Below are 24538 nucleotides of genomic sequence, written 5' to 3'. Positions count from 1 at the left end.
ATTAGGTACCTCCACTGAGTGTATGTTGGTGGACTTCTGGTGCTGCATCCCAAGGTTTGGCATGCATGTTCAGAGAAGCTCCTCTGCACACCACTGTTGTAACGTGGGATTATTTGAGCTATTGTCACCTTCCTATCAGCTTGAACCAGTCTGGCCATTCTCCTCTGACCTCTCTCATTAACAAGACACATTTTCACAGAACTGTAGCTCATGGATGTTAATTTTGTTTTTTGCACCTTTCTTTGTAAATTCTGGAGATTGCTGTGCATGAAAATCCCAGAAGATCAGCAGTTTCTGTCAGGCACCAACAGTCATTCCACAGTCAAACTCACGTTCTTTCTCATTCTGATGTTTGGTCTCTATGTCACCAGAATGCCTCAAGCTGTAATAGCATCACGCTAACCGCTCCACTACCATGGCACTCACTATGATGGAATGGTGGAGCAGACTTGATAGGTAGATCGGCCTAATTCTGCTGTTTTCTGGTCTTGAAAGAAAAACAGCTATCTCCACCTGTAACTTTTTGAAGGAAAAGAGTGGGATTGAGCTTCAAGAATGTCTTTAACTCCTATTCTTTGTTGTTCCCCAAACATAGTGCAGTTAACAATTTGTACGTTCTGAAAAAAGGCGATGTATACATGATACACATGAGGAATCTATTATGTTCCTGATTCAAGCAATTCTGTACATAACTAGAAGGACATGCAGAATCCTGAAAATGTGACATTCAGACTTATTAGTGGAGCAACCTTCATTGCTTGGACTTGCAACAGGTAAGACAGAAATTTGCTGCAATAACTCATGGCAGTTTGTACTTGACTCTCAATAGCTCAAATTTCAGCGACCTATCAGTAATGTACTTCCCTTCAGATTCTCTAAGGTAGACCCCTTGGGAACTGGTCAAGAATTGATTAATATCAAACCACCAGCCTAAATGTGAAAAAAGCACATTTATGCTTCTGCGGTTTCTCCAAGGTCAGCAATAATGATTAGTTTCTGCAATAAACACCTCATTATTATCCACAGCACTTTGGTAAGAATCCTAAAATTGGCGAAGTAGTTTTGTGACTCAACTCTATTCAAATCTTAAGTATGCTCAAGACTTTGAGCGCAAATTCAAGGAATTTGACAGGGTTAATACAGCTGTAAATTTCAACCCAACTACTCACTAATCAATTAACTTCTTTGTGACTGCCTTGGGGTTCTCTAAAGTGTATGATTTATTTGTGGAGACAAGTGGAAGACAGCGTGTTCTAGCCTACCACAGGTCCATCCTCTGCAGTAACGTCTACAAACAAGATCACTATGACTATTGTTTAATGTGTGAAATCCTTCCATGAGTCATAGATCAAGAAGTCAAGTACTTACATCTTTGGTGATGACATAAAATAAGCCGAGGAAGCAGGTGCTAAGTCCATCAGATAAAATTATGTACTGCAGCAACTAAGTTACTGCACTCAATGCATTTCTTAAACCAAGATCAACGTTCATGCAAAGCACCAAATGAGAGGATTTTTATGTTGAGATACCTAACATGTTTACAGGTACCACAACTTGTGTCATAACCTCTTCAAAAGCTGAATCACATTATCGGTGAATTCGTTCCTTGGTTTTCCCATTCCAGTGAGCTGAATTGGTGGAAGGCTGGTGTGTGGTGGATTGTAAGCATCTGGACAATAAAGTTCATTCAAAATCAGCCAAATGGCATCAGGGTCAACTTCAGCCAGATGGGAAAACACACTGGTGAAACAAAAGAAGGCATTAAACATTCATAAGTGCCTTTGATACCAAGTGAAATAATTTTATATTATAAGTGATTGTCATATACTATATTTTCCATCAAATTTCTTACATTTGCTTCGATCTCAGCCAAAGACACTTTACTATTAGTCCTCTCCTCGCCAACCCCAGGCTTTGAGAACATTTGCAGAATCACTCCATCTCATGAAAATCAGACAATTTACCACAGGCTAAGATGCTCCTTGTCCAATTGGCTCAGCTATTTAGTCTTAATTATTGCACCATTATTGGGTTCTTACTTTCAATTTTGATGCATGTGAGTGGGAATGTTAAACATACCTACAAAATACTTCGTGGGGGATGAATTTACATGTAGGCCAACCATGTAACACTCAACATTGTAACTTCATTCTTGGGGAGGTGAGTTGATTAGAAAGAACAATGGAATTTACAACACCATTTACCATGTTTAACATAAGGCCCAATAAATCTAAACTGGAATGCCTGAAATATACAGTATGCATTGATACTATCCAGACACTTAAAACCTATCCAATACTTAAAAAGGATATTAAAAATTAGAATTTATTTACATATTACATCCATTCCACAACGTGAGGGAGTAAAAATTCTTGTGTTATGATTCCATCGCAATGTACAGACATGTCTATTTTTAAAAAGTCGAATGGCTTGTAAAAATAAGCTGTCCTGGCTTTAATGCTGCAGTACCATTTACCAGACGGAAGCAGCTGAAAGTTTATGGTTGGGGTGAATGCAATAAAATTAGTTACAGGCAACACAGTTTCCTTATAATTTATTTAAATCTATGACATACAAATTACCTGCAGGCTGCTTCCTGAAGTTTTATTGGCTGCCTGCTGCTCAGATATGATAAACAACTGCTAGCCACCATATCCAAGTCAACTTCACCTGCAATAAGAAAAATTGTGCTTTTATCCCACATCAAGAAAATCAAACCATCTTTATGCCACTTTTATACCTCAAACTCAGTCAAGTTTATTATCAAAGTATGAATATTTCACCATTTACTACCTTGATTCATTTTCTTGCAAGCATTTACAAGAAAATTGTGAAATACAATATAATTTATGAAAAAATATACACAAACAAAAACAACTAATGTGCAAGACAGATTGTCCAAACAGAAAAGAAAATACTGGTAATATGACTTAAAGAATGAGTCCATAGGTTGTAGAATCAGTTCTGAGCCGAAGTACTAGATATTAATGAAACTGAACATTTTTGCAGCATCTACATCAAGCCCAGTTCAGATTTTAGAGCTGGCTGAAGACTGAAACCAGCCATCCAAATTCAATATGGTAATCTGCCATTTGTTACATCTGCCACTCTGTAATCACTGAGTGAGAGAGCTAATTCAAATTATTTGAAAGCAAAAAAAAACAGATGTTGGAAGTGTTCAAGTGATCAGAAACTATCTTTGGTTTGAAACAGAGGTTAATGTTTCAGGTGATATAAAGGTCATCAATAAAAAAAGTTAACTCAGGAGAGCGCAGCAGACAAGTTGCTTGTCTTTCTCATTATTGCTTTTATTTATTAGTCCCTATTTCAACTACACAGCTAATTCAGCATTTAAACAACAAATAAAGTCACTTTTCTGATGGACCAATATATATATTAGATACATAGTCCTCAATTACAAAGGATGACACGGTGAGCTTTTTTTATTCTTGAGATTGTAATAAAAATGGGAACTGGCATACAATTAGTGTTGCATTTACAACTACACAATCCTACATTACCACAGCCAGAACAACAAGTAGACACCTTACCGAAATGACATGGACTAGGTATTTCTAGTTTTACAGTTAATGAAGAAAAACCCCAAACTTCTCTTACTTCTGTATACTTTAAACTTTGAAAAGTACAAATTAATATGATCACTGATGAATTGGATTTAAATAGGTAGATATCACATTTTCAAGTTGACCTCATTTAATCATAAACATGTATACAGCCAAATGAAACATTCCTCCAAACCAAGGTGCACAACACAATACATAAAACTCACACAACACAAAGTAATAATACTATAAATAAATTACCTACTAAAATATATTCCAGAAGATTGACATTTAGCATAAGGTGCATTTACGACACAAGTTAAACAGTAAACAGTATAATGCTACTGTACATATATGAAGAAACACACTTCATCCACCTACTAGATGAATAGTTGCACAGTTTTAACCATTAATAGTTTATTTTAAGTAACATCTCCTTACAAGATGCAATTTGAAATGCATAAATTAATCAAATTATAGCAACATTAATAGCAAGAGGCCAAGCATTAACTTCAGAAGTATATACTTACTAAGTTCCAGTTTCTCACATAATTTTCCAAGTCCTTGAAGCACAGCTAACTGAAGTTTATAGGCGAGTGTGTGGCTATAGATGGGCCCAGCCTTGACACTAACTAGGGCTTGACTTACTAAAGTTTTGGTCACCTTTGGCAAAATGTCTTTGGAAACTCGGCTCCTCAGGAAATCACCACATATATCAGCCAGTGTGCACAGCACCTAAACAAGATGGAAACAATTCAATATCCTTCCCTACTCATACATAATCAGAGAAAAAAATCGCCACGAATTTCTGATACCCAGAACATTATTTTTCATTCATAGGCATGCAAATGTATGGTAATGAAGTTAGCTGAAAGCATCTTGCTCTAGTTTAATCTAAATCATGTGAGCTACATAGGTTCACCAATAACAGTTGGTAAGAAATATAATTTTTACCTTGAATGCCCTGAGGACAATGAGGGCTTCATCATTGGTCAATCTCTGTACAAGGGGATTCCATGCACGGTGGACCATTGGAAGTAGCTCATTCAGATTATTCTGGAGAACAATTACACACAGCTCCAAAACATCTAAGATCTGTTTGAAAACAAAATTCCATAGAATTAGATGAGGCAGTTGAAAGAGTTACAGAAAAAGAAGAGGCTTATATATATTCATTGTAACTATCTTGAAACACTTGTTATTAAGAAATTTTACTGTGCTAAGACACTTTGATTAAAAAAACATTTATTGTTACAATTATCTATTAGATCTATAGGGCTTGTGGGTTCAATTGTTTTCGAATTTAAGTACTTACATAAATTACTCCTCAGTCACATAAGCAACTGGAGGAAGAGCAGACTGCAATTGAAAATGAAGATTTTAATAGCAATATCTCTATTATTGCAACTGTTGATTGGAGTGTAGAATTGATATTTTTCCTTGCGCTTTTCTTGTAGTTTAACTTTGCTATGTTTGTTCATGTTTTTATATAATCAATTATATACATGTAATTGTTCAGTGAATTTTCCAGTAACTATAGTACAACTGCGCCTGTATTTTTCTAGAAACTTCTGTTTTCTGCAGCAGGTGTCACGCTGCTTGAATCTGGCTATTCCGTAGGTTAATTGCTATCACTGGAATTTTGTTATATCTAGTCTGAGTATGAGATGACCATAACAACTTTTTCCTTTTCTCACATCTTTGTTCTCTCAGCTCCTCTTTCTTGTTGACCACTTCTTTTAATGGATGCTGCCCGACCTGCTGAGTTCATCCAGCTTTTTTGTACCTTTTTCTTGTTTGTTTCCTGCTCTTGTAATACTTGATGAAACTACTGGAAGCAACAAGTTTTATACTTCATTATTGACTTCTGAAGAACCTTTGGATCACACAAGTAACAGGATCAAACAAAACCAACTCATCCCTCCCCCCACCCACTTCCTCTTATGACATTCAGATCTCCTTGTGAACACTAAAGTTGCAAGCTTGTTGGCTGAGTTATTCCCATGTCCTGGTGTTGGAGTCCACCATAAAATCCACTGCAGCAGGAAGAACTTGTTACATTATACCAGAAGATTTGCTAGCTGAACCAGGCCCAGATTAGGGTCATACAGAAACAGACCTTTTGATCCACCATGTCCATGCCAACCAACAAGTTTCCATCCATGCTGCTTCCATCTTCCAGCAGTTAATTTGTAGCTTTTCACAGCTTGGCAATTAAACTGCTTGCTCAGGTATTTAAATGATGTTCCTGTCTCCATCACCTACTTGCGTTACTGCATTCCAAATACCAACCACATTTTTCTTCAGATCATCTCAGAATCTTTTACACCTTATTCTATACTTATGCCCTCTAATTTTAGACATCTATTCTCTGGAGGACAAGCTTCTACTATCTATACCCCTCATAATTTCGTATATCTCCAATAGGACCCACTTCAGCCTCCTCCTCCTTTGCAAGGAAACAAACCTGTTCAGCCTCTGTAAATACAACTAAAACATTCCATTTCAGGCAGCACCTGGGAAAATCCTCTCAAATGCAATCACATTTTTTCTATACTGGGGTGACAAGAACTGTACATAATACTCCAGCAGAGGCTTAACTACAGCTTTATAATGTGTGCACTATGACCTCCTGGCTCTTATATTCTACTCCTTTGCTAATGAAGACTTATTCCTTGTGCGCATTTCATCATCTTACCATCTGTGCTGTCACCTTTAAATACCAAGGTTTTTCTGTTCTTCAATACTCCCTGGAGCCTAACTCCCTGGAGCCCTACTCTTATCAGACCTCCAAAAAATGCATAATCTCACACTTATTGGAATTAAATTCCAGATACCAATGCACTGCCTAACTCCATGTTTATAAATATCATTCTGTAATTTAAGTCTACCATCCTCACTTGCAACTTCTCCACCACTGCTTGTGTCATCTGCATTTACTCATCATACGTCTTGTAAAATATTCATTAATAAGCAAAAGAAACAGTAAGGGTCTAATCACAGATTCCCTTAACACACCACTGCATACAGGCCTCCATTTGCAAAAGAAACCCTCCACCATTAATCTCTGATTCCTATAAACAAGCTATCTTTGGATCCAATTTGCCAGTTTAACTTGGATTCCTTGGCACGAAACAGCCTCACAGTTAATACACAATTTTAAAATTGAGCATAAATGCATCCTTAAACAATCAAACATTAATATTTTCATTACATTTTTCTTTGAAGTTTTGCAAATTTTACTTGCTTTCAATTTTCCAAATGTGAAGACTATTCAAAGTCTTTAACATTCTTTGCCACTGGTGAAGTTAGTGGACTTGCGTCAGACCTCTCAATTGAAGGTAACATTTGGCTGCAAGATGACCATATAACATATAACCATATAACAATTACAGCACGGAAACAGGCCAGCTCAGCCCTTCTAGTCCGTGCCGAACGCTTACTCTCACCTAGTCCCACCGACCTGCACTCAGACCAGGTGACAACTGAAGAATCCACAAAATGTCAGTAGGTTAACAGCAGCAAGTGCTCACTGCTCACTACTAGCATCAAATTCTGGGTCACTAAACCTATGTCTCACCTACTATTGCTGACTGGTCTTGTTTATACTTCAGCCTACATGAATTTCTTTTTGTAAATCAGCTCATGATTTCTCATCTTTTACAGACACAAATTAAAACTATGTCACCAAAACTATTAATTTTTTAGACTTACAAAATGTGTCTTGGATTTGGTTCACAAAGCATCCCAATTTTGTAATTATGCAGCCACTCTTCAATGAGAAAAAATAAACATTCAAAAATAGAGAATTTCTCATAGACAGAGGATTTTTGATTAACACAATGACCTCAATGCATGCTGGCGACCAATTCTACGATTCGTATCAATGCATGTATGGTTGGCTGCATATTGAGAAAGGGGTTTCAACAACACATCTGCATGACTTAAGATACCACCCTTGCTTTTAATTCTGCTGATTTTGTCTAACCCACCGCCTCTCAAACACTGAACTCAACCTCCCCCTCCTCCCCTTCTAACCACTAACACCCTCCAACCTGTCTGCTGATACATCACAGTTCAAATACTAAAAATGTCTTGCAGCCATTGAACAATTTCCAGGCTGTCTTTATAATTGTCTAAAGCAATTCTTCGGGAAAAGGAAACTGAAATCCATAGGCAACACGAGTGCATCTGCAGATGCTGGAAATAAATAAAAAACACAAAATGCTGGCAGAACTCAGCAGGCCAGACAGCATCTATGGGAGGAGGTAATAACGACGTTTCGGGCCGAAACCCTTCATCAGAAGGGTTCATCAACCCTGATGAAGGGTTTCGGCCCGAAGCGTCGTTATTACCTCCTCCCATAGATGCTGTCTGGCCTGCTGAGTTCTTCCAGCATTTTGTGTTTTTTACTGAAATCCATAACTACTTTTAATACTGAAAAGGTAAATAAGGATAAATGCATCATTCTGAAATGACAGGGAAGAAAAGAGTGAAGCGTTTTAATTTGAGGTTTCAAATAAATGCTTCAGCTAGATTTGTTCACCCTGAAGTTCGATGCATTTTGTTTTAAACAGAATATCAGATGGCATTCACTCTTACAGAACAGTTTTTCAAGGTGTGGCATGGTAGCACAGTGGTTTGAAAAACACTATTACAGTGCCAGCAACCTGGGTTCAATTCCTGCTGCTGCCTGGAAGGAATTTGTACGTTCACTGCATGGGTGTCCTCTGGGTGCTCCGGTTTCCTCCCATATTCCAAAGGCATATGGGATAGTAGATTAATTTGTCACATGGGTAGAATTAGGCTCTGTGGGCTCATTGGGTTGCAGGGCCTGTTAACCTGCTGCATTTCTAAATAAATAAAAGATGCAACTCAAAAGATACCCAGCAAGTGTTTAAAAAATTTATATTCTATCTTCCGGACATAGAACAATACAAGACCTTCAGTCGCAATTTAATGCTTTTGTCTGATAAGAGGTGAATACATCTTTCCATCACGTCCTTGGTAATTTGGATATGAGCCGGCAGTTCTTTCTTCACATCAGGATGGTCGTAGTTCACATTAGGTTCAGCTTGACTGGGAATTTCACATTCTAAAACAGAGCACATACAGACAAACCTGAAGGCTGTTAGAAATCCCAACTTTCATCAGCACACAAAGGATTCTGCAGATGCTGTAAATCCAGAGTAACACTCACAAAATGCTGGAGGAACTCAGCCAGTCGGGCTGCGCCTATCCGAACCTTCAACAGGCACTGCTATACAAAGACTATCAAATAAACAAAGCCCAGGGTTGAATAGCAGACATGATAAATCAGATGGTCATAAGTATAAGATTATTGGTTCTTTCACATAAAGCTATAGACACAAAGTTCAAAAGCAGAAAACACCAGAATTCTGATGAAGGAATAATTGATTTGAAATACTGACTCCATGTCTCTCCACAGGAGCTGCTTGACCTGCATAGCAGCTAGCATAACGCTTCAGCGCTAGCTATCGGAAATCAATACTCACCACTATTTGGAAGGAGTTTGTATGTTCTCTCTCTCTGTGAGCTCCCTCTGGGAATATCAGTTTCCTCCCACATTCCAAAGACATATGGTTAGAGTTAGCAAGTCATGGCCATGCTATGTTGGCACCATAAGCCTGCCGACACTTGGTGGCTACCTCCAGCTCACCCTCAGACTGTGTTTATGTAAATGACCTATTTCACTTTATGTTGCAATGTATGTAACCATATAACCATATAACAATTACAGCATGGAAACAGGCCATCTTGGCCCTTCTAGTCTGCACCAAACGCTTACTCTCACCTAGTCCCACCAACCTGCACTCAGCCCATAACCCTCCATTCCTTTCCTGTCCATATACCTATCCAATTTTACTATAAATGACAATATCGAACCTGCCTCTACCACTTCTACTGGAAGCTCGTACCACACAGTTACCACTCTCTGAATAAAGAAGTTCCCCTTCATGTTACCCCTAAACTTTTGCCCCCAACTCTCAACTCAGGTCCTCTTGTTTGAATCTCCCCTGCTCTCAATGGAAAAAGCCTATCCACGTCAACTCTATCTATCCCCCTCATAATTTTAAATACCTCCATCATGTCCCCCCTCAACCTTCTATGCTCCAAAGAATAAAGACCTAACTTGTTCAATCTTTCCCTGTAACTTAGGTGCTGAAACCCAGGTAACATTCTAGTAAATCTTCTCTGTACTCTCTCTACTTTGTTGACATCTTTCCTATAATTTGGTGACAAGAACTGTACACGATACTCCAAATTCAGCCTTACCAATGCCTTGTACAATTCTAACATTATATCCCAACTCTTATACTCAATGCTCTGATTTATAAAGGTCAACATACCAAAAGCTTTCTTCACCCCCTATCCACATGAGATTCCACCTTCAAGGAACTATGCACCATTATTCCTAGATCACTCTGTTCTACTGCATTCTTCAATGCCCTACCATTTACCATGTATATCCTATTTTGATTAGTCCTACCAAAATGTAGCACCTCACACTTATCAGCATTAAACTCCATCTGCCATCTTCCAGCCCACTCTTCTAACTGGCCTAAATCTCGCTGCAAGCTTTGAAAACCTACTTCATTATCCACAATGCCACCCATCTTAGTATCATCTGCATACTTACTAATCCAATTTACCACCCCATCATCCAGATCATTAATGTACATGACAAACAACATTGGACCCAGTACAGATCCCTGAGGCACACCACTAGTCACCAGCCTCTAACCTGACCAACAGTTATCCATCACTACTCTCTGGCAACTCCCATCCAGTCATTGTTGAATCCATTTCACTACTTCAATATTAATACCTAATGATCGAACCTTCCTAACTGACCTTCCGAGTGGAACCTTGTCAAAGGCCTTACTAAAGTCCATTTAGACAACATCCACTGCTTTATCCTCGTCAACCTTCCTAGTAACCTCTTCAAAAAATTCAATAAGATTTGACAAACTTGACCTTCCATGCATAAATCCATGTTGAGTGTTCCTAATCAGACCCTGTCTATCCAGGTAATTATATATACGATCTCTAAGAATACTTTCCATTAATTTACCCACCACTGACGTCAAACTTACAGGCCTATAATTGCTAGGTTTACTCTTAGAACCCTTTTTAAACAATGGAATAACATGAGCAATACGCCAATCCTCTGGCACCATCCCTGTTTCTAAAGACATTTGAAATATTTCTGTCAGAGCCCCTGATATTTCTACACTAACTTCCCTCAATGTCCTAGGGAATATCCTGTCAGGACCTGGAGACTTATCCACTTTTATATTCCTCAAAAGCACCAGGACTTCCTCTTCTTTAATCATCCTAGTTTCCATAACTTCCCTACTTGTTTCCCTTACCTTACACAATTCAATATCCTTCTCCTTAGTGAATACCGAAGAAAAGAAATTGTTCAAAATCTCCCCCATCTCTTTTGGCTCCACACATAGCTATCCACTCTGATTCTCTACGGGACCAATTTTATCCCTCACTATCTTTTTGCTATTAATATAACTGTAGAAACCCTTTGGATTTATTTTCACCTTACTTGCCAAAGCAACCTCGTATCTTCTTTTAGCTTTTCTAATTTCTTTCTTAAGATTCTTTTTACATTCTTTATATTCCTCGAGCACCTCATTTACCCCATGCTGCCCATATTTATTGTAGATATCTCTCTTTTTCCTAACCAAGTTTCCAATATCCCTTGAAAACCATGGCTCTCTCAAACTTTTAACATTTCCTTTCAACCTAACAGGAACATAAAGATTCTGTACCCTCAAAATTTTACCTTTAAATGACCTCTATTTCTCTATTACATCCTTCCCATAAAACAAATTGTCCTAATGCACTCCTTCTAAATCCTTTTGCATCTCCTCAAAGTTAGCCGTTCTCCAATCAAAAATCGCAACCCTGGGTCTAGTCCTATCCTTCTCCATAATTATATTGAAACTAATGGTATTGTGATCACTGGACCCGAAGTGCTCCCCAACACATACCTCCGTCACCTGATCTATCTCATTCCCTAACAGGAGATCCAACACTGCCCCTTCTCTAGTTGGTACCTCTATGTATTACTGCAAAAAACTATCCTGCACACATTTTACAAACTCCAAACCATCCAGCCCTTTTACAGTATGGGCTTCCTAGTCTATGTGTGGAAAATTAAAATCTCCCACAATCACAACCCTGTGCTTACTACAAATATCTGCTATCTCCTTACAAATTTGCTCCTCCAATTCTTGCTCCCCATTAAGTGGTCTATAATACACCCCTATAAGTGTTACTACACCTTTCTCATTCCTCAATTCCACCCAAATAGCCTCCCTAGGCGAGCCCTCTAATTTATCCTCCCAGAGCACCACTGTAATATTTTCTGACAAGCAATGCAACACCTCCCCCTCTTGTCACTCCGATTCTATCACACCTGAAATAACAAAATCCAGGAATATTTAGTTGCCAATAACATTCCTCCTGCAACCATGTTTCACTAATAGCTACAATATCATATTTCCAGGTATCAATCCATGCTCTAAGCTCATCCACCTTTCTTACAATGCTCCTAGCATTAAAATAAATGCATTTAAGAAATTCTCCACCTCTTACTCTCTGTTTATCACTAAAGGTGCAAACAACTTTACTATCTTCTTTTTCTTCCTTCTCCCATACATCCGTTCCTACACTCTGGTTCCCCTCCCCCCTTGTATCTAGTTTAAATCCACTGGAGCCTCTCTAGCAAACCTACCTGCAAGAATATTTGTTTCCCTCCAGTTCAGATGTAAACCATCCCGCCAGTACAGGTCCCACCTTCCCTGGAAAACTGCCCAATTATCTATAAATCTGAAGCCTTACCTCCTGCACCATGTCTTCAGCCACGTGTTGATCTGAGCTATCTTACTATTTATAAACCCGCCTGCACATGGCACTGGTAGCAATCTGGAGACTGCTATCCTGGAGGTCCTGTCCTTCAACTTGGCACCTAACTCCTTAAGCTCACCTTTCAGGACTTCCTCACTCTTCCTACCCATGTCATTGTTCCCTACATGGACCACGACATCCGGCTGCTCATTCTCCCTCTTGAGAATACTGAGAACTCGATCCGAGATATTGCGGACCCTGGCACCAGGGAGGCAACAGACCATCCGGGATTCTCTATTTCTTTCACAGAACCTCTCATCTGCCTGCTAACTATCAAATCCCCCATCACTACTGCTCTCCTCTTTTCCCTCCTTCCCTTCTGAGCTGACGGTCCCGTCTCAGTGCCAGAGACGCAACCACTGCAACTTGTCCCTGGTAGGTCGCCCCCATCAACAGTATCCAAAATGATATACTTACCATTGGTGGGAATGGCCATAGGGGTGCTCTGCTGATTCTGTCAATTCTCCTTCCCTCTCCTGACAGTCACCCAGCTACCTGTCTCCTGACTCTTAGGGGTGACTATCTCCCTGTAAATCCTGTTTATTTCTGCCTCTGCCTCATGAATGATTTGAAGTTCATCCAACTCCAGCTCCAGTTCCCTAACTCGGTTTGTCAGGAGCTGCAGCTGGATGCACCTTTTGCAGGTGTAGTCATCAGGGACAATTGTGCTCACCCTAACTTCCCACATACTGCAAACGGAGCACTCGACTGCCCTCACTGCTGCCCCCATTACCTACTCCTAAATTAATTAGAGTTATTAAAGGAGCTTACCCAACCTTACCTGACTGGGAGCAAGCTCGTCCTCAGCCTCTTCTCGCCAAAGCCTTCCTACTCTGTCCCCCTCTACTCCATTGCCCACTACTACGTTGTCTGCTCCGTTAATCTGCTCGTTTTTTAAATTCTCCCACTGCCTCACGCGCTTGCACAGTCGTGCCCCATTCAAACTGCCGAAGAAATGATCGCCCCTTCTCAATCTGCTCGCTTTTTAAATTCTCCCGCTGCGTCACGGGCCAACTTTCACGCGCTTGCGCAGTCGTGCCCCATTCAAACTGCTGAAGAAATGACCATGTGACAAATAAAGCTAATTCTAAATCTTTGATAGTTTATAAACTCAATAGATTTTGTATATGCTGGAAACGTACACAAAATGTTGGTGGAACTTAGCAGCATCTGTGGAAAGGAATAAAGAGCTGACATTTCAGTCTGAGACCCTTCACTGGGACTGTAAAAAAGAGGAAAGAAGCAAGAATAAGAAGGTTGAGGTTGGGAAAGTGTATAAACTGGTAGGTTCAAAGTAAGTTTCTTATCAAACTATAAGTATGTTACCATATACAGCACCAAGATTCATTTTCTTGCGGACCTACTCAATAGCCATCTAGTAACTATAATTGAGCTGGTGGCATAGTGGCATCAGCGCTGGGCTTCGGGGCGACAGATCCCGAGTTCAAATCCAGCCGGCTCCCTTGCACACTCTCCATCTGTGCCTGGGTTGAGTGTTGAGCTAGCAACTTGACCTTGTTAAAAAAAAAACTCCTGGAGAGGGATGGGCTCTGCCAGGTTTCAGATGCCCAAGATATGCTGTACGATGAGCAATCACAAAAAAAAAATTGGTGCAAAAAGCTTGTCATTACGGCGCCCCGACGACGCCACCAGGAGTTAAGGGCACGCACGCACACCCACACCACACCAACAGGGCAGACAACCAGTGTGCAAAAGATAACAAACTGTGCAAATACAGAAAAAAAAAGATGATAAATAAACAAACAATAAATAGAGAATATGAGATGAAGAGTCCTTGAAAGTGAGTCCAAAGGTTGTGGGAATAGTTCAGTGTTGGAAGTTATCCCCTCTGGTTCAAGAACCTGATGATTGAGGGTTGATAACTGTTCCTGAACTTGGAGGTGCAAGTCCTGAAGCTCCTGTACCTTCTTTCTGATGGCAGCAGTGAGAAGAAAGCATGACCTGAGTGGGGGGCGGGGGTCCCTGATGATGGATGCTGCTTTCCTGTGACACCACTCCGTATGGATGTGCTCAATAGTGGGGAGGGCTTTACTCGTGATCGACCGGGCACATTCATTACTTTTTGTAGGATTTTCCGCTCAAGGATATTGGTGTTTCCATACCAGGCTGTGATATAGCCAGTCAATGTACTCTCCATCACACATCTATAGATGTTTGACAAAGTTTTGTAAATCATTCTGAGTCTTCGCAAACTTCTAAGGAAGAAGAGGCACTGCCATGCTTTCTTCGTAATTGCACCTGCATGTTGGGTCCACAACAGATCCTCTGAAATTATAACACAGGAATTTAAAGCTGCTGACCCTCCCCATCTCTGGTCCCTCAACGAGGACTGGCTCAAAGACCTCCAGTTTCCTCCTCCTGAGTTAATAATCAGTTCCTTGGTCTTGCTGACATTGTTGCAAGAGGTTGAGGTTGTTGGTCAGCCAGATTTTCAATCTTCCTCCTGTATGCTGATTCATCACCACCTTTGTGAGGCGAGGGGGAAGGGAGAATAAAGTGAGAAATATGGAGATGGAAGGTGGAAAAGGTAAAGATTTGAAGGCTTTGTCTGACCTAGAGTCAATCTAGGTTAGTGAAAAATAAATGGGATATGGGACAAGTGAAAGCTAGGGCAGAGTTTTAAATGCGCTCAGGTTTATGAAGGTGGGATCTGGCCAAGAAACATAAAACCTATAGTAAACAAAGAATATATATGAAGTATATATAAGTTGAGACAACAACAGAGAAGTAATCGGCTACAGGGGTGGAAAATGGTGGATTAGTGACAGATAAAATAGAAGCTAGAAGCTCAGTCCACAGTCAAAACAGTTTTGCTTTGGCATCCGGGGAGAAGTGTTGGAGGTGAAAATAGAACAAATTTCTGACAGGTTTCAAAGCCAGCACAACACCTGATACTCTCAATTTTTAAAAAAATTTAAAGTAGGGGCTCCAAAACTTTTTTTATGCATGGACTAATACCATTAAAGAAGGGGCCCATTGGGAACCCCTGATTTAGAGAAACAGCATAATAACAGGTTTTTCTAGCCCGATTAGCCCAATTATACCCGTGTGACCAATTAACCTTCTAATCTGTATGTCTTGGGAATGTGGGAGGAAGCTGGAGGAAACCCACATGGTTATAGGGAGAATGTACAAACTCTTTACAGCTGGTGATGGAATTGAACCTGGATCACTAGTGCTATAACAGCATTATGCTAATCACTATGCTGCCATGTCACCCTTAACTGCTGCAAAAAATTTCAACAAATGAAACCACTTTCTATTTTGTTAGTTGGCTTTGCAGCTATAACTGTCCTCCATAAAGGTTAAACAAACACCAATTCAGCACAACTGTTTTAAAGCTACAAAGTCAAAGGAGTATGTAATTATACAGAACTTACTATTCAGCATATAAAAGGGCTATATAAACTTAGTGCCCATTTTATTATGTATACTTGCTCGTTAATATAAATATCTAATCAGGCAATCATGTGGCAGCAACTCAATGCATAAAAGCACACAGACATGGTCAAGGAGTTCAGTTGTTGTTCAGACCAAGCATCAGAATAGGGAAGAAATGTGATCTAAGTGACTATGACTGTGGAATGATTGTTGTTGCCAGACAGGGTGGTTAGAGTATCTCAGAAACTGATCTCCCAGGACGTCATGCACAACAAAATCCTGAGTTTACAGAGAATGGTGTGAAAAACAAAAACACAGCCAGTGAGCTGCTGTTCTGTAGGGGGATAAAACACATTGTTGATGACAGAGGTCAAAAGAGAAAGGCCAAACTAGTTCAAACTGACAGTAACTCAAATAACCACGCATTACAACAGTGGTGTACAGAAGAACATCTCTGAATGCACAACACTTTGAATCTTGAAGTGGATGGGCTACAGCAGCAGAACACCAAGAACATACACTCAGTGGCCACTTTATCAGGTACAGGAGGTAGCTAATAAAGTCACCACTGAGTGTACATGTTACTCAGAATGATTCTATTAGCATTATGGTGACAGAGTTTTGTATTCTTTCTCAGCAATCTACATGGACCTAATGGAAAATTACTTGTCTGAAATTAGACTGAACATGAAGGTTGGCTGATCTGGGAAAAGAAGAACAAAGTAAGCTGATTAGGAGACTGTCCCATTCTGATATGGAGAATTCTCACATATCACCTTCAACAAATCATATGACTTTCAAGAATTAATGAATAAAAGGAGCTTAAACAAATGTGAAAGATGGAAACAAATTCAGGAAGGAAAAGGCAGATTATGAGGAGGCACATTGAAGCAAACGATGATTGTAGAAATGCCGCAGAGCAGATGAGAAAGGCTTAAATAATTCACTCAAAGTTGGGGCTATTTAGTCATTGCATTCAATAACTAATAGGTTAAATCGCAGGAAAAGCTGACACATTTCAAATGAGCTGCCTGTTCCTGCAACATGATTGAATTTTCAAGTACTTCCAAAATACATAAAATGGAAGTTAAAAACATTCAATTCAGTGAAATATAATAGTATCAAGCTAAAGCTTGTACAATGCAATCTTTAGAGCATTAGTCTGCTACACAAACATGAATGGATCACAGGCTCCTAAGTGATAGCTGATGTTTTTCTACTGTATGTGCCTTGAGGATTATGTTTCCTATTGTAACTAGGATAAAATGCTTTCACTATGTGGGAGAGAAATCTTTATCCAGAACAGTACCTGTTTGGTCCAGATCGATCCCTTCAATATTTCCTTCTGCTAAACGTTTTAGGTTCTGATATTCCTGGAAAAAGCACTGGATCTCTTTTGCCGTGGTACCAGACCTGCAGGCTTCATGAAATTGCCCCACTTTCTGAACGGAATCCGTGAGTGGAAACCAGCAAGCTGTTGGGTGATTAACAATTAATAGGTTATTTTAATCTGTCTTTCAGTAATATCTGACAAATTGATTTTGTGATTTCTCAATTTACATAAGTCTTCAGGAGCCAAACAGTTAAACAGAGAAAAATATCAGGGGAACATTCATCTTTGTCTCTATTAAATTTGGCAGTGATCATTTGAGATGGCACAAGAATTTAATTATAAATTGAACAGGTCATTGTTCTATTTTAAATGAACATTGTCAATTATCAATGCTAGAAATACCTGTTTAGTTATCCCTAACATCAACATTTATAAAGGAACTAAATCATATTTACTGCAATGTGAAGCAGATATTCAGGTTAGATCTGTCAGATAAGTGCAACAGCTGAAAAAATAAAACCCATGCTGTGTGTTGGAATCAGCAAAACACACAGGTACAGTTGAAAGAAAAAAAAGAATATCGGGCAGCAGCAAGTGGTATAAATGATGAGGAAACCTCACCCACAATCTAAAACAAAAAAAGCCTATAGATGGTGATATTCATGTAGGAATCCCAAAGGAAGTCAGAACACAATTAATACTGGATATAATGCCTGGCTATTATGCTGTAGCTGATGAGGATAAAGAACAAAGTGGTAATGAACTGAATTCTGAGTTTCAGTCTAACAGAATTTAAACATTAACCAGACTTTAAAAGATGATTGATATAGATCACTGAGACACTCTAAAGACCAGGATATATCTAGCTATGCAACACACACAAAATGCTGGTGGAACACAGCAGGCCAGGCAGCATCTATAGGGAGAAACACTGTCGACGTCTCAGCCCGAAACGTCGATATTCCTCGTGTATATCTAGCTATGTTTAATTGTCTAATTTTTTCACTAAGTTTAATCATCTTTGTGAAAGATGGTCTTTCTGGCTGTTTCGTAAATGTAGCTTCAAGATCACACACCTCACTGTAACAGATGATAGTATCACCTAATTTCACACAGGTTTATCATTCTCTTCCATGATGGAAAATTTGTTCTTTTGTGTTAGTGTTACAGCACACAATATAAAATTACTATAAATTGCAAACAAATAAACAGAGCAAAGAGGTTGTGTCTATGGTGCTGCTGGTCAAGTATACAACCCTCCGCAGCATCTTGCAATCCTATGCACCATGTCAACCAGAGAGAAGGCTCTCCACCATACATCTACTGCAAAGCTAACTGAATGGTCAGGGAATTAGGAACAGCAGTGTACCACAGGGTACACTGCAAACAATGGGACTAGAAAAACCAGGAAGTCGCACTGTGAAACCTTATAGAAGGACTGGCAACCCTAACTCCATCTTATCCTTTAGAGCTAACAAGCAGCACATGATATCTTTTCACAGCTGTCTGAACAAAGAGAAAATCATTCTGGATACATGATAATCCCTTCATCAAATAATGCCTTGTATATGAGGGAACAGACAGGCTTTTAGTTTAATGTCTCATCTGAAAGATAGGGGAAGGTTTGGAAATTCATTTGGACAAATTAAGGAATCCTTTGTTTGAAAAAAAAGAGATAACCCAGAGTAGAATAAATATGTGCATACTTCCAATGTTTTACACTGAAATTGCCCTCATATTTATGTCCTTATGAGAATCAATGACCTCCTCTGTAAACAGAGTCTCTATAGCACCTAAGATAAAGAATACGCTTCCTATGGACACAGCATTTTACCAATAAGACCAGCCCCTCCCCCTGCCCCTCATCAGGTCACTGGGAGCATGTTCCATCAATCTCCCATTATTGTAGTATCCATTCATTTAGCAGTAAAACTCCCTTTTGGTTGTAAGTGTTGTTTGTATGTGGTATACACCTTTAAAAGCTGATCAAAATTATCTCTCACTATGCTGTTTGTTGAGAACAGTGAAGAAAGCTATGTTGAAAATTGCAGCTTGGCATTACATAGGGAAACCTGACCTCAACTACAGTTCTCGTTCTTTCAATGGCTTTTATAGACAGAGTCTGGGGGCTTAAGCTTAATAATTTCTTGGCCTCACTTCCAACATTAATCTAAGGGGCTTCAGGGTCAGGCATAAGACCACAAGGCATAGGAGCAGAATTAGGCTATTCAGCCCATTGAGTCAGCTCCACCATTCTATCATCAACCCGTTTCTTGCCTTCTCCTGTTACCTTTTATATGACTGGTACAGTGTCTAAGATCCAGATAAACTTGATAGCTATGAAAGGAAAACGTAATATAATAACCAAACAACATACTTGGAGGACCAAAATGCCAGAATGCCTATAGAGAATCTGTCGTAATGGATAAAATATGACTTTTAACTGTTGCTTAAGTAGATTTGTGTTACGTGAGTGGGCCATCTTATTCAGGAAGGCTCTGATGTGTAAGTTAATTTAGCACAAATGACATCAAACCACATGTGTTGTTAATATATGCTGAGAAACATTGTGCTATTTCAAGCATAAACGATCTGCAATAATTATTCACAATAAATCTAACTGCATCATCAAACGAGTTTCCATTAAACTCCTTCACATTGTGCAGTTAAACACTGCATCACACAAAAGCATTTCAAGCCCATTTATTTTAAACTAAAATTTAAAAGAGAGCCTAAGAAACCAAACCTTTATTAGATTAACATAGAGTATCATCACCCTCTAGTGGTGAAACCACATATTACTATCTGCATGAAATTTTATAGGTTACCGTAGATTCCGGATTATAAGCCGCTACTTTTTTCCCACGCTTTGAACAGCTTTGAACACTGCGGCCTTTACTACTGTACGGCTAATGCATGGTTTTTTTTCATGCCGCCAAACATTTTGCCTCGTAACAGTAGACCAATAAAATTGATGAGTAATTCACAGAGGTCCAATGAAATTGTACGATAAATCAAGCGCACTTCCACAATTAAATTATTGTAAATCAGTCATTTGTACTCACCCTCATCAACATGGAAAACACTCGAAGAAAAGCATTGTGCTGCCTTTATGGCAGTTATTTAGTTTATAATATTTTCGCTTAGTAATTCATTTGTTAGTATTTTCTAGTTAAAGTTAGAAGTGTTTTAAGTATATTTGTTTTCTGTACTACATCCCGGGATGCTATGACGTCACATCTGGTTTCGCCGCGTCTTGTGGGGAAAATACCGGTTTGCGATAAACGGAAAGGAGCGCATTACACCCGAGTGAGAATGCTGCAAACATATGATGCAGCTTTTAAGTTAAAGGCGATCAATAACTTTTCCTGGTAGGCTGCAGTATATATTTTTTTACCAGTCGTTAGGAGATATTGGAATGTTGTTCGTGCACTGTTCAGTAAAAAAGTATACGCAACGTAATTTGTGTGTTACCGATACGTATGTATATTTAAAAGTAGCCGTGTTACAGGCACGGTTCGAAAAAAAGCATTTGCAATATGTATTTGTTTATGTTACCATACGGATTTAATTAAAAGTTAAAAAATCCTCACGTGTAATATCTTTCTGTGTAAATATCTCATATTACAACGTGGGACGCCTGCGGCTTAAAATCCGGTACGGCTTGTACAAGTACAAAATTGATTTTCTTTCTAAAATTAGAGCCTGTGGCTTTTAATCAGGTGCGCTCTGTAGTCCGGAATCTACGGTATATTTGATTTAATGGAAATGCCTACTTGGTGACCTCTAAAGGTCTTACTTTCCTGAAACCATAATTGGACCAGTAAAATCTTCTCTAGAGCAGCATGCAATAGGTACAGGAGTCAGTCCCCAGAACTCTGAACCAACTTCACCATTCATTAAGATCCTACTGAGGTTTTATAATGCATTCGTCAGACTGCACTTAGAATATAGTGAGCAATTTTGGGCCCTTTATTTAAAAAAGGATATGATGGCATTGGAAAGGGTCCACTGGAGGTTCATGAGAATGAATCCAGGAATGCAAGAGTTGATGTATGAGGAGCATTTGATGGCTCTGGGCCTGTATTAGCAAGAATGAGGAGGGGGATCTCATTGGACCCTACTGAATATCGAAAGGCCTAGAGTGGATGTTTCCAATAAGTGGGAAGTCTAGGACCCAGACTCAGAATACAAGGCATTCCTTTAGAAGAGATGAGGAGGAATTTCTTCAGCCAGAGTGATAAATCTGTGAAATTCATTGCCACGGACAATGGTGGAGGCCAAATCATTGGGTATAATTAAAGCGAAGGTTGGTAGGTTAGTAATTAGTAAGGGTGTCAAAGGTTACAGGGAGAAGGCAGGAGAATGGGGTGGAGAGGGATAATAAATCAGTCATGGTGGAATGCTAGAGCCAGCTGAATGACTTAATTCTGCTCCTATGTGTTATGCTCTATCTTCTATCTTAGCTCCATTTTCTAGCATCACCCCAAAGCCCTTGATTTCATCAATATCCATGCCATGTCCTAGGTTTTACCCTTGAAACAGTGATGTTATTTATAAAACGAGAGACCTAGTTAAATTTTGAATCTTTTTGCTATGGCACATTATTTGATATACATCAAAATTCACACACAAATTAGCTACATTCTGGTAGTATATTTTTCCTTGATGCAAACCACATACCAATGGCTGTTAACAGGGAGTGGAGGATAGTAAAAATTAGCTGAGCATTTTCATTATGGTAATGATCAAGAGAGAGGAGCACATCCTGAACCACGTCATCGACTAGAGGCAGAAAGGTTGCATCCGAATAGCTAAACATAACGTTGATAACACGGGTTGTGTGAGGGTGCTGAGCTAATCTTCTTAAATTCAGTGAAATGGTGTTCACTAAATAGTCCGAATTTTGATTTATCAATTCCTGAAATGAATTATAGCCACATGATTGGCATATGTCTACCAATGTACTTCTTGCCATTTGACTAACAAGCACAGTTTCAGCTCCAAATTTTTCTAACACCGGGTAAAGAGTAGTCATCAAAAGCAAACGGAATTCCTTCTTTAACACACGAGCAAAATACCCAATCCCTTCGAGCTGGATGCAAATTTGCCAGATATTACTGTTCATAGAGTGAACTGTTAAAGTTGAGTATTGGAAACTGCTTTGGATTCCTTCAGTGAAAACCTGACGTTTTGCATGGTTTTTCTGGAGGCCAACTTCATATTCTGACTCCAGATTTGTTACCAAGTGCCAGTTGTCCATGCTTGTATATTCTTCAACAACAGATGTGATGGTTGCCTTCAAATCATCGGTGCTAATTGGAGTTCCTCTTTCATGCAGAACACATACATCTAATCCAGCACCTCCCAGCAATAGTTCATTGATCACCAGTGCAGCCTGTTTTCTGTACATTACAGACTCATGGTACAGTTCCATAAAGTGATCCACTAGTAGATAGAGGTTACCATAATAACCTAAAAGCCTGCAAACCTGTAGAAGCAATGTCAATATATGTCCTTCATTAAAATATTTGAAGTATTTTCTCTGTGTAGCAGGCTTGTCCCATGCTTGTAAATAATCTATGCTGGATGAGCAGTGTGTTGACTCCTGCAGATTTGTAGCTTCAGAAGTCAATTGTCTTTCTTCTACAATCCTCACATCTGTAACATCCAATTCTAGGATTTGCATCAGTGCTTTTGACAGACGCCTAAGATGAACAGTTGAATTTAGAATGATGTTGACTTTACTACCTAACAATCTTAAGTAACCAAGCAACAAATTTAATGACGCCACTTTATTCTGATCATCATGAGTCCTCATGAGTCTTGGGAGGGCTGTTGCAAATGCATGCAGGTTCTCTGAGAGTACATCCATGAAATCTTTGTTGTCACACAACACACACTGCACAGAGACATGCTTCAAAACTTCAGTACATCTTGTCTGCACCTCTGGTCTTTCGTCTCCTACAAGCCTTATAAGAACTTCCAGAAGATGGCTGATGGATTCCTTGAGTGATTTGTAACACTGTGACAGCAAATGGAGAAGCAGTTCAACCAATTCCAGTCGTACTTTCCAATGTGGATTACCAGCAGCACAACTACATAGCTTCTGCAGGAGCACATCCAGTTTGCTTGCTGTGCTTTTTACCCATTCAGGTTTTCTGCAGATCACAAGTTCAGCATGCTTACTTTCCTTTGTACAAGTTAATTTTTTGCCAAGCTCGACATTGGACAGTTGTTCGTTGGCCATGACAATACACACCACCTTGTACCAAACCCTGATGGCATGAGTCGTTACTAAGTAACCCTGCTTGACGTCTCCAGAAATTATGCGCGTCATTCCTAAAGTGACCCCAGGCAAAAACGAGGCAAATGTGTCACCAACACGAATCAGGTCACTGTTGTCAAAAGAACAGTGCGTATCTGAGCAATCACATTGCAAACTCAAGGTCAACAAACATTTCAGAGCACAAATTTGGAGCTGTCTTGATTTCTCATGTTCAGCAATGTTTAAGAGCATGGAAATAACATAACCAAGGACAGGAAGCATGTCTGGTTCATATAAACTTAGAACAATGTCACCATATGCTGAATGCAGTAGGGCATCAAGTCCTTGGACAGCAGATATTTTAAGCTCTTCAGAAGTCTTGGCTAGCTTTCCATGGTTGCCCGGAGAGGACAGGGAAAGGGAAAGTTCAGAGAAGAGTTCATGGAGAAGTTGCTGACTCCGTACGCATGTTCGAGAAATAATAAAGTTTATGCACTCCACAATGCTTTGGAGAAACCTGTCTTGCTTTGGACCAGGTGTCTTCAGTGAAAATCTGAGTGGAAACAGTACATATTCCTGCAGATCTTGTAATGCCATATCTCCAACTTTCTGCAGTTCTGACTGAAGGCACTGTATGTTAGTAATGGTCTGCTCCTTCGTTATCTTAACACAAATTGGACGCAGAACATTAAAAGCCTCCTTTGGCGTGTCAAGGATGGCCATATTGCAATCCTTTGTGCTTCCAACACTTCATCTGCTGCTCTACTATCCTGTAAAAAAAACAAAGAATGTCAGGTTCACTTCGCACTACAGAATCAGAAAGGTTACAAGAATAAATTTATTATTAAGCAGTTACATTGGATAGAGGACATTATTTAGAATGGTGCACAGAAATGAAAACCAAATAAGCAATAACCACAGTGAAACAAATTCACATATCAGAGAATGAGGATTTATGTACCGTCTGACAGGATGGTGCAGACATTACAGTTAGTTACTGATCAAAGCAGAGTCGAGTCTGTT

General features: G+C 39.4%; 1 protein-coding gene across 1 annotated transcript in view; it reads right to left on the bottom strand.

Annotated features, from left to right (window-relative positions):
- Nucleotides 1-300: 300 nt before the first annotated feature.
- tti1 (TELO2 interacting protein 1) overlaps nucleotides 301-24538 on the bottom strand; it is a 41649-nt gene continuing 17411 nt past the window's right edge. The window contains exons 2-8 of the mRNA XM_073061342.1: nucleotides 21931-24285; nucleotides 17224-17388; nucleotides 8507-8658; nucleotides 4518-4658; nucleotides 4094-4298; nucleotides 2583-2670; nucleotides 301-1740 (exon numbers count right to left, since the gene is read on the bottom strand). Of these exons, the coding sequence (XP_072917443.1) occupies nucleotides 1560-1740; nucleotides 2583-2670; nucleotides 4094-4298; nucleotides 4518-4658; nucleotides 8507-8658; nucleotides 17224-17388; nucleotides 21931-24238 (3240 nt within the window). The 5' untranslated portion in view covers nucleotides 24239-24285 and the 3' untranslated portion in view covers nucleotides 301-1559. The remainder of the gene's footprint in view (nucleotides 1741-2582; nucleotides 2671-4093; nucleotides 4299-4517; nucleotides 4659-8506; nucleotides 8659-17223; nucleotides 17389-21930; nucleotides 24286-24538) is intronic.

This window comes from Hemitrygon akajei, chromosome 11, assembly GCF_048418815.1.
Source record: "Hemitrygon akajei chromosome 11, sHemAka1.3, whole genome shotgun sequence".
NCBI classification, from domain to species: Eukaryota; Metazoa; Chordata; class Chondrichthyes; order Myliobatiformes; family Dasyatidae; genus Hemitrygon; species Hemitrygon akajei.
This window is presented reverse-complemented; position numbering and strand designations above follow the sequence as displayed.